At 34.9% G+C, this 21171-nt stretch overlaps 1 protein-coding gene across 1 annotated transcript in view; it reads right to left on the bottom strand.

The window, feature by feature from the left end:
- Nucleotides 1-21171, bottom strand: part of SLF1 (SMC5/6 complex localization factor 1) — a 57624-nt gene that overhangs the window by 23144 nt on the left and 13309 nt on the right. The window contains exons 5-12 of the mRNA XM_024746980.1: nucleotides 18675-18837; nucleotides 12991-13134; nucleotides 9245-9391; nucleotides 8247-8387; nucleotides 7048-7170; nucleotides 5338-5391; nucleotides 4185-4343; nucleotides 3201-3364 (exon numbers count right to left, since the gene is read on the bottom strand). Coding sequence (XP_024602748.1) covers nucleotides 3201-3364; nucleotides 4185-4343; nucleotides 5338-5391; nucleotides 7048-7170; nucleotides 8247-8387; nucleotides 9245-9391; nucleotides 12991-13134; nucleotides 18675-18837 — 1095 coding nt within the window. The remainder of the gene's footprint in view (nucleotides 1-3200; nucleotides 3365-4184; nucleotides 4344-5337; nucleotides 5392-7047; nucleotides 7171-8246; nucleotides 8388-9244; nucleotides 9392-12990; nucleotides 13135-18674; nucleotides 18838-21171) is intronic.

The raw sequence follows: 21171 nt of genomic DNA, 5'->3' as shown, positions 1-21171 counted from the left end.
TGTACCTCTGTCTCCATCTTCCCCATCTATTTTGAATACCACACTCGCAGATTAGGAGGGCCCTTACAGCTATTAAATGTAACAATCCATTTAATACTCAAATCTGTTCTAAAAGATCCTCCTTGACCATATAGTTATTCAGTCTAACTGAAAACTGCCAGAGATGGATACCATAGCATCTTTCCTCTTTTTCTAAAAACACACATTATGAAATATTTCAAAAATACACTCAGGGACTTCCCTGGTGGTGCAGTGGTTAAGAATCCGCCTGCCCACGCAGGTCCGGGAAGATTCCACATGCTGCAGAGCAACTAAGCCCGTGTGCCACAACTACTGAGCCAGCGCTCTAGAGCCCACGAGCCAGAACTGCTGAGCTCATGTGCCACAACTCCTGAAGCCCGCATGCCTAGAGCCTGTGCTCTGCAACAAGAGAAGCCCCTGCTCGCTGCAACAAGAGAAAAAGCATGTGTGCAGCAACGAAGACCCACTGCAGCCAAAAATAAATAAATAAATTTATAAAAACAAAAATACGGGGCTTCCCTGGTGGCGCAGTGGTTGAGGGTCCGCCTGCCGATGCAGGGGACACGGGTTCGTGCCCTGGTCTGGGAGGATCCCACATGCCGTGGAGCGGCTGGGCCCGTGAGCCATGGCTGCTGGGCCTGCGCGTCTGGAGCCTGTGCTCTGCAACAGGAGAGGCCACAACAGTGAGGGGCCCGTGTACCGCAAGAACAAACAAAAACAAACCAACAAACAAAAAACAAAAATACACTCAGAAGTAGACGAGTATCACCCAGCTCATCTGTATTCCTACCACTTTCCTGGGAACCTTCCCTGAGACTCCCAACAGACCCAATTATTTTGTAATTAAACCTGGGTATCTGTTTATTAAAAAGTCTACTTTTAAGCTGCCTGAATTCCATTTCCTGTAGCATCAATTAATTCATCCAAGCATTTATAAGGCACTTATTATGTTCCAGACATTATAAGCACTGAGGAGGGAGATGTTTAACACTGAGCATCTACTCTTCTGAAAGTCAGAGGCTGCATACACTGCTGGTGGGAATGTAAACTGGTGTAGCCACTATGGAAAACAGTATGGAGATCCCTCAAAAAATTAAGAGCAGGACTACCATAAGATCCAGCTATCCCACTTCTGGGCATTTATCCAAGAATATGAAAACACTAATTTGAAAAGATATATGTACTCTTCTGTTTATTGCAGCATTATTTACACTAGCCAAAATATGGAAACAATCTTAAGTGCCCATCAACAGATGAATAAATCACAATGTGATACATACACACACACACACACACACACACACACACACACACACACACAAAAGAATACTATTCAGACATAAGAAAGAAAAAAATCTTGCCATTTGTGACAACATGGCTAGATCTTGAGAGTATTATGTTAAGTGAAACAAGTCAGACTGAGAAAGACATATACCCTACGATTTCACTCATGTGGTATATAAAAAACAAACAAATGACCAAAATAATTGAGCAAACCAGACCAAACCAAAACAAACACAGATATGAACAGAGTAGTGGTTACCAGAGGGGAAGGGGCAGGGGGGTGGGTGGAGAGAAGGGGATCAACTGTATGGTGACAAATGGAAACTCAATTTTTGCTGATGAGCACACTGTAGGTATACAGAAATAGACATATAATGTACACATGCAACAAATATATTACAAACCAATGTTACCACAATAAATTAAAAAAAAAAGTCAGAGGCTGATTTAAGTGAAAAACTTAACTCAAAGGAAAGGGCAAGAGATAGGAAGTGACATTTGACTTGCATTTTAAAGGACAATTAGGAGAGGCCAGGTATTTATAGGGTGGCAAGAATGGAGGTTTATATAGACAGATAAAACATAAGAGCAAAGGGATAAGAAATGAAAATAGTTCAGTCATTGGGCATGCCTGGGAAAATGATGAATAGGGCTAAATCATGAAGGGTCTTACATGTTTTGCTAAGGAATTTAAAATGTTTTCTACAGGTGATATGTGTGTTGAAGGACTTTTATCTGGGAAATGAAAAGACCACTTTGGAAAGAGCATACTGGTGTACTTTGGAAGATAAAGGGAAAAAGTAGGATCAAGATCAATAAAGTGGATATTGCAACAGTTTACATAAGAAGCAATGAAGGCTTTTTAAATAAAGGTGATGACAGCGAAGGAAGAAACAGATTTGTAAATTAGGAAGAATGGCAAATATGTAAACCATATATGCTCACATCCTACACCTATGTTAGAACAGTACTGTGTTAGAATTGTGTTTATACCTTCAAAAGTGTGGGAACTGTTCTTTTATCTTTTTACCCCTGAAACATAGCACAATGCCTGGCTCCCAGTAGCTATTCAATAACATTTTTTGAAAGAATAAGTAAATGCATGCTAGCTTGCTGATTAGCCTCCTTCAAATATAACACAACCAAGATGGTAGGTAAATCCCTATGATCTCCAAGAGGTAACCAAAGATCTAGCTTTTGCCTGGCTAGTCAAGTATCCTTTCTCTTACTACTATGGACCGCCCTAAAACTGAACATTTGGATAAAAATAAAGTACTTCCCTGACAAAGGAAGGCTATCAGATACAGAGAGCTATCAGAGAAGACATAGAAAAATGATTACTTCTGTTTGAGAGAAAGAAGCAGAAATAGGAGGGATTTCTGAAGAGATTAACATATGGAAAACAAAGGAAGGTTCTAGGCAGATGACAGCATGTGCAGAGGCATGAAAGAGATGACATATTTAGGAAACATTAAGTTCAGTTTCAAAATTCAAATTTCTAGCTGAAAAAATATAACAGAAACACTAAAACAGATATTGTATACAGTTACAAATGTTTATACTGTTGATAACCAAAATTTTATGATATTCATTATCCAATGAATTCATTTTCTTAATTTTTAAAATATGCAAACTTATTTTGTTAAAAAATAAATAATGATTTGGCATTCCTGTGAGCCATTTCATATATTTATTAAACATTTTTTAAAAATAAAATGATCGACAAACATGACCAACTTAGACTTGGCCTTTGCAATAAATACAACACACAAACATTACACACACAAAAAATTTTTTTCTAAAAAGAAATGTACTTCTTTTATCAGTATCTAAAAAATACATAGCAGAACACTAACTATATGAAATTTAACATCCTCACATGTGGAATTCCTTACCTGATAAGCACTTCTATTAGAGACCATGCCCCTTTCATACAAGTTGGACACTGAAACAATTCTAAGTAATATCTTGACATGGCTGGGGACTTCCAAGGAGGGTGAAGGTGAAGAAGAGCTGACAATATATGAAAGTATCGACCAGAAAACGTATCTATGTTATCCTATTATTTAAAAATAAACAAACAAATAAAACACAATAGCTAAAAGTACAGTTTTACCAGCTAATTTAGTTTAAAACTATAATAACCCAGACCTAACTTTCTTGGCAAAAATATGTGTTTGGACAAAGGAGAACAGATGGAAGCATGATGTTTAGCTAATTGAATACTGCAACTGAGAGAGAGGCACACTCTAAATATGTACCTACATATTAGATAATCCTAGCTATTGGGACTAATCTATATCATATGTCCATTTTACTTCTCATGATTATAGTGTGATAAAAAGAGTTCCCAAATGTGACCTGAAATGAACTGAAGAAACTTTACATGTAACATTCTGACTTATCACCAGCATTAGTCTGACATAGCTTAAACCTGTTGTTTCTTCAAATTGTCACCTTGATGAAGAATATGACTAGAAATCTACCTTTGAAAAGCTGTTCCTATTGGTTTTCACAATAGGAACAAGGAGTAAGTTCAGTGTCTACATATACTATGAATAAAAATCATTACCAGTGTACTAAATGAGTAATTTACTAAATGACATTCTAGATCCTTATAATTTGATTTTTACATTAGATACTTTACTGCCACAGAAAAAAATTCTGAGAAAATATTAAGTTAAAACACTCAGAGTAATACCTAGTATAGAGTTTAAAAACAGAAAAGAAATGGTAATAAATAGGTACTGCATTTATTATTAAAATGAGGAAAAGAAATAATGAAGAGAGAAAATAAACTATAAACTTAGAAAAACTGAGAAAGTGTTCATAGTTTAACATTCCTTGAAAGACTATAAAACCCGTAAGACTGCTCTTACCTGTAGAATGTTCTCTAGAAGAGCGTGAAGAAGGCAAACAGGAGGGATATAATGTGACTGCAAAGAGGAAAGTTCCTCAATTGCTTCTTTAAAAAACTGTCCTTCTATGAGGCTTTCAATTAAATTTAATACACCTCTGGGAAATTCAGCATTTTTAACCTAAGAAAGGAAAGATTCTATGACTCAAAGAAAAGAAGGGGAAAATTCTGAGATGAAATTTTGTATTAGCAAGGAGCCTGAATTTCCTCATCTGTAAAATGAACAATCCCTGCCCTCACTACTTCACTATGTTGTTATGTGGTTCCAAAAATATGATTTGTATGAATGTGTTTTACAACAATAAAATTGCACTGCAAAACATATACATTATTGTTTTATTTATTATTCTCTGTCACCTTGAATAGTAAGAGGAAACACTACCTCTAAAGGAAAACTTTAAAAGGCATTTGCAAAGTCTGGCTGATAATGAGACTTCAGTTGGAGGTACAACCACACATAGTTTTAATTTAGATGCAAAATTATTTTTTGGTGTTCTTTTAAACTTATAAGCAAACTATGCCTATTAAGATATGCTACATATATTAAGATGTCATCAAGCAGAATCAATATTTGCAAAAAGTGACAACTGCTACAGCATCATAAAATTACTCTGAACATGCACATTAATATAACTCTTAAGAGTTCCACAAAATACAGCCCCTTTGGTCAAAATATTTTTAACAATAAAAGTGACTCCTTTGACCTAGTTGAGAATCAAGAATACTCTGAAAGACTCATGGACTAAAACAATCAATTTTAAAGGAATGAATAATGATATAAAGAAAATAATATACTCATAAGTATTACACTGAAAATTTAATCTAGAAGTAGTAATTATGAAACCTATGAAATGTATGAATAGGGATACATAACTCACCTGTGATGAGTACAAGGTAAGTTTTTAATTCTTCTTATCAATTTTTATTATAGAATTTTTTTTGGAGCTTTGATAGAATACTATTTTTCTTTTTCACTTCTGATTAGAGAAACTACATTTCAAATTTGATAAGAAGCTTTGTCTTGCTGACAACACACACCTTTATATCAAAACAACTAATAATAAAACATAAAGCTTATTTTTGTTCCCATCAGCACCCTACTCCAAATTTCTTACCTCAACATTGTATACTGGTTGTTTATCTATTCTAATGCAGCTGTATCTTATAGCCTACAAAACAGAAACCATTAATTAAAATTAAACATTTTTAGGTCAAAAAATACAGTTCAGCTTACAAAGCATAAAACCTTGGCCAAACTTACAAATCAGATTCAGGAAGACATTAATAGATATAATTGATCTGATTCTCATGTTTAACTAGGGACCTCCATCATTTTAGGGTAATGGCACTCTCATGACTATGAACAGTCTCTATTTTCCCCTTCTAAATTAAAATAATGTAAAAGGTAAAGTCATGTTTACTTTGAAGACCTGAATAGGTCCACTGTCCTTAGTATTTTAATAATTAGAAATATAAATGGAGAGAGCATTTATAAAATGCTCCTCTGGACTTTTGTATAAAACTCCATAGGAGAAAAAATTTAGTCATGTTTTATATATAATCACATGTAAAATCTTCCTCTATTGTAAAATACCTGTAAGTTTGTATTTGTTTAAAAGATTATACTGGAGAAATATTTGCAAACATAACAAGAGATAATATCCTGATTATATAAAGAGTTCTAGAAGCAGTGGTATAAAACAACCTACTGAAAAAATAGAGAAAAGAGTACCAACAAGCAGTCGGCAGAGGAAGAAATACACAAATGGCAAGTGAAGGCATAAAATATGCTCAAACTTGCTACTAACAGAAGAAATACAAATTAAAACAATGATAGAGGCTTGGCTTCCACTTAGGATATAGAAAGCTGAAAAGAGAGGCCTTCCCACATTACGAACAATAAAAATGGAACATCTACGAAATGATAACTTCATCTGAACCCTTGGGACAGCAGAGGTCTTAGTGCAACAAACTAAACAGAGATATGAAGAAAGAGAGGAGCCTCCAAGGACATGGGACATGAGCACCGATTTATCTGAGAGAGTTTAGCAGGAATAGGAGGACTCCACTACAGTGGGTAAGATTTCAGCTTAAATTTTTCACCACTTACTATAGGCCAAGTGTGGGCCAGCATGAGAAAACGGAACCCCTGGGAATCAACAAAATGCAGGGAGTTTGCACTCAATGGTGTGATTTTCTCCACGGACCTCGCTGGGTGCTCATGCAAACGAAAAGAGACAGGGTGGGAGACCAAAGAAAGTCTCCCTAGTGGTGGAGGCTGAGACTTGAACAGCAGCTGCTGTGGGAAGGGTAGCAAATGTGGTTACCCTCAGGGCACACATGCAAACCCCATAACCTGCTGGATAAGGAAATAGGAAAAAAATCCTTTACCCCCAGAGAGAGGCAGGAAGAGATGGTGATCCCAGATCATCCCCTATTACTTGAGGCAGGGCAAGAATACTGAAAAAGCCCTTCCCCAAAACCCAGGGAGCCTCAAAGCCTTTCTCAGACTGAGGCTGAACGAGGACAACAGAAACGGGGATCCTCTAGCCCTCATTCTCCAATAGCAGGTTAACAAGCAACAAGTTACAGCAGTTTATAAAACACATAACTTACCCGTGATATCACTGAGGTATAAATGGCAGAGAATTCAGCAATTTACTAAATGTCCACAGACAATAATTACTATTAACAAAAATTAATGAATAAAATTATTTTAAGACATATTAAACATAATAATAAAATGACTCATTATTATTATTATACTTGGTTACACTACAGAATGAGAGAAAACTATACAAAATTTTTAGTATGTCAAGTTCTACCTGAGCTCTGTATATGTGTTTCCTTAAGGCATTTTTTATGTCAGCAATATCCACATCTGTCCTGATATCCTTGGTTTTTGATTCTTTGGCATGATCAGCAAAAACAGAATTCTTCATTTCTTTCTGTATACACAAAAAAGTACTTTACACAATGTACTAAAGAGTGTCAACACAAATGCTAAGTATCACAATAGACAACACAAGAACACATTCATGCAGTGTTAACTACAGCAAAGATCCTCACAATTATATTACATAAAGATTACAGATTGAAATTAAAAAAATTAAAAACCAAATGTTTTAATTGCAAAGTTTTACCTGATATTTACATGTGCACTTTCTTAAGTAATTTTTATTTTAACCTGTTCCAAACCTTTCTTGGAACCTCTCTCTCTCCCTTGTTTTGTTTTTTTGTTTTTTGGTTGCCATGTTCCCACAAAACATAATTATTTACCTTTATCATTCTTCTGAAGATCCTTCTGAATACATATAAACACGCTGTCTAGACTGTAAAATAAAGTTACACTCTAGAAAAATTAACACAAGAAGGATCCTGTTTAAAAGACAAGCTATTGGGCTCCCCTGGTGGTGCAATGGTTGAGAGTCGGCCTGCTGTTGCAGGGGACACGGGTTCGTGCCCTGGTCCGGGAGGATCCCACATGCCACGGAGCGGCTGGGCCCGTGAGCCATGGCCGCTGAGCCTGCGCGTCCGGAGCCTGTGTTCCGCAACGGGAGAGGCCATGGCGGTGAGAGGCCCGCGTACCGTGAAAAAAAAAAAGAAAAAAAAAAAAAAACAACCCCTAAAATTTAGATTATTTAGATTAGAATGTATTAGCCAAACTACATACACGTGTATTTTTCATTTTAAGAATTTTAGCCTCTTTTGTCAGAACCTTTCTTTTCTTTTTTGTTTTAGTCAGGCAAAATAAAATATATTTGAATATCCTGATTATTAACTCAAATTCTTTCTGTACACATGTAAAAATATTTTCATTGTGAACCAAAGCTAATTATAACATTAATTATGAATATTACACCAGATCAAATCAAGAAGATTCTTTTCATAAGATGTACAAGTTATATTTAACACAGCACGCAATCACAAAAAGCAGATTATATGTGTAGGTGATATTAGGGAAGAGCCAAAAGAAATTAAAACTGTTTTTTGTTTTTTTTCAGCTTAGCTTACAAAGTTTTACCTGATCTCTATAAATGTGCTTTCTTAAGGTACTTTTGTCATGTTCATTGTCCTTCCTGGAATCTCTTTCTTTCTCTCTTTTGTGTTTTTTCCTCAAAGTATAATTCCTTTGAATATCTTCATCCTTTTTCTTAATTCCCTTCTAAACATATTTAGACCACAATTAAACAAATGTAAACATGAATGATGTATGTTACAAAATCCATATAAATTCAAGACGAGTCTGAATTATGACACATTAAAAAAAAGTTATATACAATACAAAATCTCATTCACTGTTGGAGTGGGTATACATTAGTAAAATATTTTGGAAAACAGTTGTTCATTATCTAGTAGACTTGAACATGTACAGTCCTTATAACCCAGAATTCTCTTAGGGATATATCCTAAGCTAGAGGAACTCTTGAACATGTGCACCAAAAGTAATGTAAGAAAAGGTTCATACTATTCATGGCAGAAATGCTCACAGTTACAAAAACCAATCAATCCATCAAAAACAAACCAGTAAAAAGACACCAAAATATTTATCAATTGTAAAATGGATAAAAGGTATAACTGTGAAACAATGAAACACATACACCTGCAAAAAAGCAAGTCACAGAAGATTATAAATACCACAAACTAGAAAAGTTCATTAACAGGCAAAACTAAACAATGTATTGGTAGGGATACATATGTAGGTGGTAAAACTATAATGAAAAATAAGAAAATATTAAAACAAATTCCAAAACAGAGGTTACCTATCATGGGTAAGAGGAAGAAAAAGGGATGCAGTTTGGAAATGACACAGCAGAGTCTTAAAAAGCTGGTAATGCTCTATTTCTTAACCTAGCTGGTAGGTACATAGCACTCATTTTTGTACTCTTTCAAAAATTATACACAAATGCTTTATAAACACATATAACATATACATAATTCAGAAGAAACAACTTCATAACTGGCATTATTAGAAAAGAGTGTAAAATGTAAATAAATTACTTTTAATTTGGAAGGTCTTACCTGATTTCCATATGTGTGCCTTCCTAAGGCATTTCTCATTTTAACAAATTTCAAATCTTTACTAGAATCTCTGTATTTTTCTTTTCTGTGATGTTCAGTTAAAATAGAACTAATATTAACATCTTCATCATGATTTTTCACTTCTTTCTGCATGTTTATAAAAATACTTTAGTTAGACTACGGATTAGCCATAGCCTCAACACAACCAATGCAAGTCACAACAAAAAAACCCTAATGTAGGTTTTATGAAACATACACGAGATTAAATACAGTAAAGAGCATTATGAATTATATTACATTTTAGTTATACTAAGATGAAACAGAAAAATAAATATTTTTAGTTCTTAAAGTATATACTGTGTTTACAAACACATTTAATTTAGGTATTTTGTTAACTTACTCTTTCCTGGAATCTCTGCCTTTTACAAAATTTGTCGTATGTTTAGTCAAAACAGATTTGGTTATCTTCATTATTTTCTTTTATTTTTCCAAATGTTTGTGAAAACAATTTAGGCTCTACATCAAATAGAGTCTTGCCATTATTAGGCATATCAAATGAAACATCTCAGAAAATCTTTGTATAGGAAATAGGTATAATAACATTAAAATGGATAAGAAGTATTGCAAACCATATTGTTTATTCTTTACACTAAGAAATTAAAAAAAATAGAAATTGTGACCTGAATTTGATATACATTCTCCTGAGTTCTAAAAGGAACTCAAGATGTTTACAGATGTATTCTTTTTACTTTTTTTTAAAATTCAGATGTAGTTGATGTACAATACTATATAAATTACAGGTATACAATGTAATGATTCACAATTTTTCAAGGTTATACTCAACTTATAGTTATTATAAAATACTGGCTATATTTCCTGTGTTGTACAATATATCCTTGTAGCTTATTTTATGCCTAATAGTTTATACCTCTTAGTCCCCTACCCCTATATTGCCCCCTTCCAGCTATTCCCTCTCCCCACTGGTAACCACTAGTTTGTTCTCCATATGTGTAAGTCCATTTTAATTTTGTAATATTCAGTAGTTTGTTTTATTTTTTAGATTCCACATATAAATTATATCATACTGTATTTATCTTTCTCTTTTTGACTTATTCCACTTAGTATACCTCCAAGTCTATCCATGTTGTTGCAAATGGCAAAATTTCATTTTTTATGGCTGAGTAGTATTCCACTATAACTATATGTCTATACAGATCTCCCATCTTCTTTATCCATTCATTTGTTGATGGACACTTAGGTTGCTTCCATACCATGGTAATTGTAAATAATGCTGCTATAAACATTGGTATGCTTGGATATTTTGAAACTAGTGTTTTCCTTTTTTCTGATATGTACCCAGGAATGAAATTGCTGGGTCATATGGTAGTTCTACTTTTAGTTTCGTTTTTATTTTTTAGAAACTGCCATACCATTTTCCACAGTGGGTGCACCAATTTATACTCCCATCAACAAACAGTGTATGAGGGTTCCGTTTTCTCTACATCCTCACCAATATTTGTTATTTCTGGTTTTTTTCATGATAGCCATTCTGACAGATGTGAAGTGATATCACATTGTGGATTTAATTTGCATTTCTCTGATGATTAACGATGTTGAGCAGCTTTTCATGTACCTGCTGGCCATCTGTATGCCTTCTTTAGAAAAATGTCTTTTCAGGTCTTCTGCCCATTTTTTAATTGGGTTGTTTTTTTGGTGTTGAGATGTATGACCTGTTTATATATTTTGGCTATTAACCCCTTATTGGTCATATCATTAGCAAATATTTTCTCTCATTCAGTAGGCTGTCTTTTCATTTTGTCGATGGTTTACTTTGCTTTGTGAAGGCTTTTAAGTCTAATCAGGTATCATTTATTTATTTTTGCTTTTATTTTCTGTGCTTTAAGATACAGATTCAAAAACAATACTGTGACAATTTATGTCAAAGAGTGTTATACCTATATTCTCTTCTGTTTCCATATTGATTTTCTGTCTGATCTTTCTGTTGATGTAGGTGGGGTGTTAAAGTCCCCTACTATTATTGTATTGATATTACTGTCAAGTTCTCCCTTTTGTTTGTTAATATTTGCTTTATGTATTTAGGTGGTCCTATGTTGGGTGCATATACATTTACAATTGTTATATCTTCTTCTTGGATTGATCCCTTGATCATTATATAATGTCCTCCTTTGTCTCATAACAATCTTTAAAGTCTATTTCGTGTGATGTAACTGTTGCTACACTGGCTATCTTTTGATTTCAATTTGCATGGAATACCTTTTCCCATTCCCTCACTTTATCTGTGTATGTCATTAAATCTGAAGTGAGTCTCTTTTTGGCAGCATATATATGGGTTTTGTTTTTGTATGCCTTCAGCTACTCTGTTTTTTGATTGAAGCATTTTATATACAACCTCTTGAGTTCTAAAACTCAAGATGTTTACAGATGTATTTTAATAATTACCCTATCTTTCATAAAATCTCCATTTTTTTCATGTTAAATAAAACTAATTTAATAACTTCATTATTTTACATCCTTTATGTAAAAAATGTTATACTGTGGCTTATAATGCATTATTTCAACAGACATATGAACTCAAAAGCCTCTAATTAAGATCATGTACACATAATCATAGAAAATCATCTAAGTCACATAAATATCAACTGCATTTTGAAAAAGCTAGAGAAAATCACAAAAATATTTTAATCTCTTGGAAAGTTTTATTTACAGTCTCCATATATGATTTTGTAAGGTACTGCTCAGTTGAAGAAGTTCCAAATTGTTCCTAGAATTCTCTTTGTAAAATTTGACAGATGCAGTAAAAACAAATTTTAATTTCTTTCTACTCATATTTAAAAATATTTTAGTTTAGACTAAGTAATAATAATTACTAGGCTAATGATTTGGTAAACCAATTAGAGAGTCTCTTTTATAAAAAACAGTATGAAACTGAACATAACTGAACATTAGGTCTTCTAGGGTAGAACTAATAATGTCTTTTTTGGTTGCTCCTACTAACTGAAAAATTTTAGTTGAGAGCCACAAATATGCTTTCTTTTTTTTTTTTTTTGCGGTACGTGGGCCTCTCACTGTTGTGGCCTCTCCCATTGTTGGAGCACAGGCTCCAGATGCGCAGGCTCAGCGGCCATGACTCACGGGCCCAGCCACTCCGCGGCATGTGGGATCCTCCCGGACCGGGGCACAAACCCATGTCCCCTGCATCGGCAGGCGGACTCTCAACCACTGAGCCACCAGGGAAGCCCACAAATATGCTTTCTTAACGTACTTTTCATTGCTCTAAGTTCAGAGTCCTTCATGTTTTTTTTTGTTTTCCATATTTAATCATACTGGAATTCACTTGTGCCATTTAAAAAAACTTGATCTATATGCAGTAAAATACTTGACTTTAGACCATGAATATAAATACATATATTGATGAATCCTTTTTAAGACACACCTTACATTCAACATACCGAGTTGTTTTAAGTAATTACCATGTGTTGAGAACACACTATGTATTAGGAACTGTGAATTTCCATATGCACATATATATTATTTCAATAAGAGCCTCAAAATAGAGACATGGACAATATCCCAATATGTTCAAATTATAGACTGTAAATCAGAGCTGGGTTCAAATACCAGCTCTGTGATTCCAAAATCATTGTTATTTCCACCAAATAATGCCTCTCACAAATTTTGTAAGAAAAATCAGAAATGTAAGATTTTTTTAGAGTATAAAGTGTTACCTGGGTTCTGCACATGATCTCTTTTAAGGCACCTTTCATTTCAAGAAATCCCATATCTTTCCTGAAATCTTTGTTTTTTTCTTGATTGCTGTGGTTATTCCAAACAGAACTGGTTTGGGAATCTTCATCATTCTGAATTTCTTTCTGTATGTATGTAAAAATGGTTTAGGCAATCAATTAAGTATGAATTCAACATTATGTACTCTTTATGGTATCCAACTTTATAATTGCAAAATATTTTGGTAGTCAAACAAGTAGGTACAAGAATGCACTCTTCTAAAAAAAAATGCACTCTTCTAAATCAAAGGTTATTAAACAGTATTAAGTTCCTTGAAGGGAAAAAAAAAATCATTAAAACAAAGGTCCCAAATAATAAAATAATAATAATGTATCTCAAGGAAAGCTAATGCTCTGTTGGTCTAGTAACAAGCAGCCCTTTTTATGAATAATCATGAACAAAGCTATTTTATCTAGTCCCTTACCAAGTTAAAGTTACAATCTACTTCAACATTTTCTGATTATAGATTATTTCTCAGATTATTTTTCAGCTTTTTACTAGTAAGACTTCTTATTTGCACGTCTATCATACAGAGAAGAAAATAGGCTAATAGTTAAATTCACAGCTCTTATTTTACTTGAACATTAGTAAGCAATTATCTTCACCTAACTCTATCTCAAACACATTTATTTCTCTTGTTAAGGAATCCAAACTGAATTTTTAACTACCTACCAATAATAATTTAAAATATAGTTGCATATATACTTATACATAAAATTCTCGAAGTTTAGTAAGATAAAGAATTGAGAGTAAAGATGAATTCAAGTGCTTATTATGCAAGAGTATTCAAAGATTCACCATCTTTACACAAAGAGACTGGAGAATCATTGTCCTCCTAGGGAACAATCATGATATAGATGAAATGTGGTTAAGGCCTATGGTGTGATCTTTGGTTCCCTTTCACTTGTACTGGGCTTCCTATATGGATATGAGGGCCCTTTAGCAGCTTGCAATCTTGCAACCAGACAACAATCCCTGAGAGTAGCTCATTAAATTTCTTCAGTTACTCAGAAAAGTGAAATTGAAAGCCATGAAAAATGAAGACTTTTCTTCTGTCTTATTCCTGGAATCAAAGAAAGTATTACTCTTAATGTACAATTTCCATTAAGGACAACTTTAATGGGGATAAACTGAGTTTCTGGCTTCAAATTTCACATGGTTGACAAAGAGGATAAATCCTCAGGCTTAGATCATCAAGAAATGTCTAAAATACAGATGAATTAATCCCATATAGTTTCCAGTTACACAGAATACATATGCAAAAGAACATACCATTATCATTAGCAACTAGGGAAGAACATACTGTTTTCTAATTCTGACTATTAAGATGCTATATACTGATCTGTGAATTAGAATGTTCAAGTACCTATTTAAATAATTAAAAATCACAACGTGATAGACTATGACATTTGGAAAAAATTTTAAAATAATCTATGTTCTATAGCACTAAACAAATGATCAACATGTAATTGTCTCCAAGCCACACTCTCTCCAACCAGCTACTCTTATGAAAGATATGGGCATTATTTTTCTGTAAATATTCATTACTTATTCCTTATTTTATAAAATTTTAGTGCCAACAATACACTAGGCATTGTGTTAGGTGTTTGTCTCCTATATGATCTAGGAAAAGAGCGCCATGTCTAATCTCCCTTATATAGTATAATGCTATGTTACAAACAGATGACCAAAAGCCTATTAATTCAGTAAATTATTCTATTACCTAAGATAGGGCAGCACAGTGTGGAAATAATAGTTGCCCTGGCTTCTGATTCACATATTTGACTTTGTTTTCTGTCTTAAAATAGGTATGGATATGCTTTGGTCTCAGGTCTTATTCCTTGATTCAGCCATGGCATTTGCCACACAACTTGAATGAATTCACAAGACTGGATGGAGAGCCAGAGAGATAAAGTAATTAGAACAAGCATCTTTTGAGTACTCTACATGGTTCTTTTTTTTTGGAGGGGCCACACTGCGTGGCTTGTGGGATCTTAGTTCCCCAACCAGGGATCGAACCCGGGCCCCCTGCAGTGGAAGCGCCAAGTCCTAACCATTGGACCACTAGGAAATTCCCAGAGTGTTCTACATGGTTCTTAACTAGACTGACTACTAGCATATGGTAATCTCTACAGCATTAAGTATTTTTAACTACCCAGAAAGAGACCTTCCTATTATCAAGGAAACCTAATAATACTCAAAATGAGAAAAGTAAAGGGAGACTCGAGGAGAGCAGCCTTAAAATTTTTTGAGTGCTTGGTCTTCAATTTTTGGTCTGACATACGATAGCTGTGAGATCATGGGAAAATTATTAAATTCAATTATATGTCATTTCACTAACTGTAAAATGAGGCCATAGTGCATACCACACAGGAACATAAGGTTTAAAATAAGATTAAGTGTGTAAAATGCTTAGCATCATGCCTGGCACACAGTAATCACTCAATAAATAATGGCTTAGAGTAACAGTTGTATAACAACCAAAGTAAGGTAAGTATTACCTTCTACATGCAAAGAAAGATATTCGGTCACAGAATAAATGACTTCCCTATGGTTAAAGAAGTAATAAGTTACAAATCTAGGTCAACAATTAGTTGATCTGGAACAAAAAGTATATGTTTTTGCAATTACTAATATATTTCCTTAAGACTTTTCTGTGGATCATTTTATTTTATTTCTTGGACAGATAATCAAAAGAAGTTTGGAGTATTCCTAAGTATTCTCGCCTTTTTGTGACATCTTCCTTGGGCCAAACAATTTAGATACATTAGTCACTTGCTCTTCTGTATTTCTATACCTTGCACAATACATACTAAATTGTAATTAACAGTTTCCACATTCTGTTTATGCCACATTTTGTTTTTGAAGTCTGGCAGGTGGTCTTATTCATTTTCTATAGTGCATAGCATAATGACTGCTACAGCAGAAGTCTTCAGCAAGTACCTATAAACCTGAACTAAATAATTCCTGATTCTGTTACTAAGTGGCCTTCCAAAAAGTTAAGTAGGTTAAACACAACTATTTTTTAAACAATTGCTCAATTGTTACTTTTGACTCAGTCATTTTATATGGCAACTCTCCTTAAAGGACACTTCAGAATCCATCTAATGAGGAATGTATTATATTCTATGCCAAAGAGGTAGAAGAAAAGCAAGACATCAAAATGAAGTTAACTATCTTATCCTCAGAAGGGATCACAAAATGCCTCATTTGGAATGAATGGTTATGAACTCTTAGCTGTCTAATCTAGAGCTTATAAAACAATGTATTCTAAAAACAAATATAAGTTAGAGATTGTCTATTATTTTTGCTTGATATACTAATGCCCTCTAGTACTTCAGAAGCTGAATCTGATTGTGTCAGATTACTGCAAAATACGATTATGGAGAAAGCATAATACATATTACATTTTGTTCATTTCCTTCCATAGAGAAAGGGAAATTCAGATACTTTTTCTAATTTAGTTAAGAATGGCTTTCATTCTGTTGAGAGTTAATACTACCTTTAAACTGTTCAGTTAGGTAGATCAGATAGGATGCTTTAGGCTGCAAATAATAGAAAACCAACAAACTAACGTAAACAACATGGAAATTGCTACCTCACAGAATGGCAATATGGTCCATTGCTAAGTCAGGTTTCAGGGTTGATTAATCCAGCAACTCAAGTATCTCTACAAGAGTCTACATTCTGTCTCTACACTTTGCTGTCTACAGGATTGGTTTCAACCTAAGGCTACTTCTCCTCATGGTTAAAGAATGGCTGCCAGTAGTAATTACGGTTTCGTTTCATTTTTCCATGTTTACATTTAGCAGATGCCAGGCTGCCAGAGGCTCTTTTCAGAATGAGAAAGAAACTTCCCAGAAGCTCTTACATACCTATCTTCATGTCCCATGAATCAGAACTGGTTGACATGCCCATTCCTAGACCAATCACTGTCAAGGACAATGAGATTATCCATAGTCCAAGCAGATCCATCCTCTGAACTAAGGTCAAATTTCCAATCCACACTGCCGCTACTCAGTAGGGAAAGGTAATTATACAATGATATATTACATCTACTCTTGGAATACTCAAGGGTTGTTCATAATTTCTCTATTAATCTAACAAATATAAAATGAGAACCCATGTGCTAGGCTTTATGCAAGATGATTCAGATATAACTATGGAAAAGACAGACATCATCCTTGATGACACAGTGCTTTTGGTTTAGGTGGGGAAAAAGACATGAACCAAGTAATCAGCCAATTAATTACAACTGTGATGAGTACTATAAAGCAAAATAGTGATATCAGAACACATTAGAGGTGAACCTAACTATTTTAATAAGGGGCCAAGGAGGCTTCCTTGAAGAGGCAGCATTATAACTGCAAACTGAATAAGCAGGAAGTAGGCAGGCATAGGGAGTGAGAGAATAGTGGAAAGGACCTTTTTAGGAAGAGAAAATAGCTTTTCAGAAGACACTGAGGTAGGAAGTAGCCTAGCCTGTTTAAGAAACTAGAAGAAGGCAGTTGTGTTGTAGTATAGTGAGCATAGGAAAAAGTAGAGCAGGCTATAGTTGCAAAGGTAGGAGTGACAGGAACCCTGTGCTAACTTAAAGCTGTATTAGAGGTTTACAACTTTATCCTAAGGGCAATGGGAAGCCATTGGACAGTTTTAAGTAGGAGAGAGACAGCATCAGAACTATTTTAGAAAGAGCATTTTAGATGTTACTTCTAGATGAAGCTGAATGGACTAGAGAAAGAAAAGTAAGAGTTACTAGGAAATTAGCAAAAGTAAAGAAGTAGAACACTAGGGAGAATAATAAGGAGTTGATTCCAGGAGGACAGGGCAAAGAGGATGAACTCAATATGATGTTAGTACAGAAGAGAAGCAGTTTATTCAAGAAGTATTTGAAATAAAATCAATAGGACTTGGTAATTGACAAGATGTGGGGAATAAAGGAAAGGAAGGTTTCAAGGGTGATTCCCAGGCTTCTAACATAAATTATTAGACAAAAGGTTGTATAGTATCTATCAAGATGGGAAACACTGAAGAAGGTGCTAAGTTTTCCTAGAAGACCAAGGTTCAGTTTTTAGACATACTGCAGGTTCTCTTCCACCTTAAGTGATGCTTCTTAAAAATTCTTCTTTGCTTACCTTTAGAGCAATTCTTCTAGGGTTATTTCCATTCAAACTACTTAAGGAGTGGTATGTGCACCAAGTGAGGAGATGTAGGTGGAGGAAAAGGACAGGAAAATATTTCTAAATTCTTAGAAACAGCTCCCTCTTTTCCACTGGGAAAATAGCGAAGAATTCTCACATGGTACTATAGCCCACTGCTGTTTTATTTATACTCTGGTTTAAAATGCTTAAAATTATTTTGTAATAAACATCACCAAAGCACTGAAATCAGAAGTAGAGACTTAAAATAAGACAAATTTTAAATTTAATAAGTTCTTTTCAGATTTATCAGAAATACTCTCAAATATTTAAATAATTGAGAGCAACTGTCTTAAAAATTTCATTTTAATTCTAATCGCACTTTCAAAACTCAGAACATAATTTGATTTTTACATTTCACTGTATCAATATTTTATAAAATAAACATTTAAAAATGTTTACTAATTTTTTGTTTGTTTTTTACTTACCTCTAAAAGAAAATCTCCTAGATACTGAATTGGATAAAATGGAGCCTTAAAGTTATCTTTTTCTTGTTCAGCCTTGATTCTCGCATTACTGGCAATCACATGAGTTATTCCACTTGGCGAATTTTTTGGTAAAATAACATTTGCCTTTCCAGCCTCCAAAACTCTAAATGAAAATGTAGAAAGTATATTAAAAAGAAAGTATGGGGCTTCCCTGGTGGCCCAGTGGTTGAGAGTCCGCCTGCCGATGCAGGGGACACGGGTTTGTGCCCCGGTCCGGGAAGATCCCACATGCCGTGGAGCGTCTAGGCCCGTGAGCCAGGGCCGCTGAGCCTGCGCGTCCGGAGCCTGTGCTCCGCAACGGGAGAGGCCACGACAGTGAGAGGCCCACGTACCGCAAACAAACAAACAAACAAAAAAAAGAAAGTATGTTTAGTCAAATTATCTAAATCAATTACTTCCTAGGAGTAGAAGCAGATCTTTCTGAAAGGAATTAATTCCTTTGGTCTATTTGAGTGCCACGGAGAATAACTATTGCAATGATTTCCTAAATTTTAAGTTGTTCAGAACAGATGTGTTTGAGAAATCATGCTATTCCCTCTACTTATCCGTTTCTTGATATGGGAAAAGTTTTTAAGAATCAAGAATACTAAGTTTACAAGGGGGGAAAGCAGCAGGGAGTGGGGGTGGTGGTGTGATGAATAAAAAAAAAAATAGAACACTAAGTTTATTTCCTAAGGAAAAGTCACCTCAATAAGCCAAAAAAGAAAAAACAATGCAAGAGTTCTAAGAAAGTATTTACCTCAGAAGACAACATACCTCCAAGGAAATCATTCTGGACCACAAAAAAATAGAACTAAACTTGCCAAACTTCTTCTAAAAATTAGCTTTTGAAAAAGTTTAATAACTTTGATCTACATTAAGAAATACATTTTACATTTAGGCTCAGAAGACACACAGACACAGACACACAGGCACAAACACACCCAAAAGTTTCATGAAAATTCGTTACTGCAGAGGATTTAGAAAGCCAAGAGAACACTACCTACAACCTGACAGTAAGAAAAAAGCCAAATAATCCACAAAATGCCACGACAGTGTGAGAACTTTTCATGAGAACTTTTCATGAGAACTATCAGAGAACTGAGATAATAAGCCAACCAAGAAATTGAATTTCCAAAAGAGTGACAACCACCTTTGTGAAGAGACTGGATACCCAAACTATTTCACTTTTGCCAGGACACCAGAGAGAAGTAGCCACCATAAATGCAGGCAAGAATCAGGTAAAATCTTAATAAATTTAAAGGCCAAGTGTAGGCAGCATGAAAGTTTAGAATAACTGAGAGTCCCTGACACATGGAAGGGTCCCCCTCAGTTGCAAGCTCTTTGCCACCAGCATCTATTAAGTATTCACGAAAAAGATTAGGGGCAGGTAACAGCAGGAACCCCATTGTTAGCGAAGGTGGGCCAGTGGGGACTGCCTGCCAACAAGAGATAGATGGAAAACCAGGCTCACTTCCCTGGATCCATCTCTCATATGAAGCAAAAGCCTTAAGTTATTTGGGTAAGGTAAGAAAGTCTTCTATTTCAGAACCCAGGAAAAGATGCACTGCTTTTGTTGTAAGAGTGGAAGTAAAACTCACCTGCCTTTGGGAAAGGGGTAAGAAAACTTCCTGCTGTGCAGCCAAAAAAAGATGGGATAAAGGATAGAAGCAAAAGCCACCTGTCCCTAGAGAAGGGGCAGGAATGACACTTGGGCCTGGGTTCCTGCACTAATACAAAGCAGAGACCTGATGCTGGGGGAGATGCTAGAAAATCTCTTACCCAAGACCCTGCCCACAATACAAGGGAGAATTTGGCTGCCATGGGAAATTGAGACAGAAGCAATGGGTATATCCCAACCCCAGAGACCAAGAACATGAAGAATGCTTAAGACTAAAGCCTATTCAACAAAACGAAAACACACCAACCCTTACTCCCCAACCTAGAAATGAGTAGGAAGCAAGAGGGGAAGAATATGAAGAGCCCTTCTGTGAGGAAGTAGTAAAGGGACTACCGAAATCTGAGAATGAATAAAGAACACTGATTAAAAAACCTCCAGCATCACAGGCCCCATGCTAAGCACAAGGGAACTGTAAACCACTGCTGGAATAAAATGAAATGATGCGCTGAAGATGAAAACAGCACTAACAAAACCCAAAGCCAGCTCAACAATTGACAAGATTAACTCAACGACCCCATACTAACTGCCTTACAAGTAGGTCCATTTTTGGATATTAACATTATTCACCTCAGCCTCTACTGTTCTTCTATAGGGAATGTCTATGTATGCAAACAAAACAAAACAAAAACACAAGACATACACAAAAATGGGAAAAAAACCCAACAACCAAATCATTGTCAAGAGATAAAACAATAAAGAGCACAGAGAGATGATCCACATGTTGAAAGTTTAAAAAAGTGACTTTAAAATAACTGTGAATGATATGCTAAAGATATA

Source organism: Neophocaena asiaeorientalis, unplaced genomic scaffold (genome assembly GCF_003031525.2).
Source record: "Neophocaena asiaeorientalis asiaeorientalis breed wild unplaced genomic scaffold, Neophocaena_asiaeorientalis_V1.1 scaffold550, whole genome shotgun sequence".
In the NCBI taxonomy this organism is placed as follows: Eukaryota; Metazoa; Chordata; class Mammalia; order Artiodactyla; family Phocoenidae; genus Neophocaena; species Neophocaena asiaeorientalis.
This window is presented reverse-complemented; position numbering and strand designations above follow the sequence as displayed.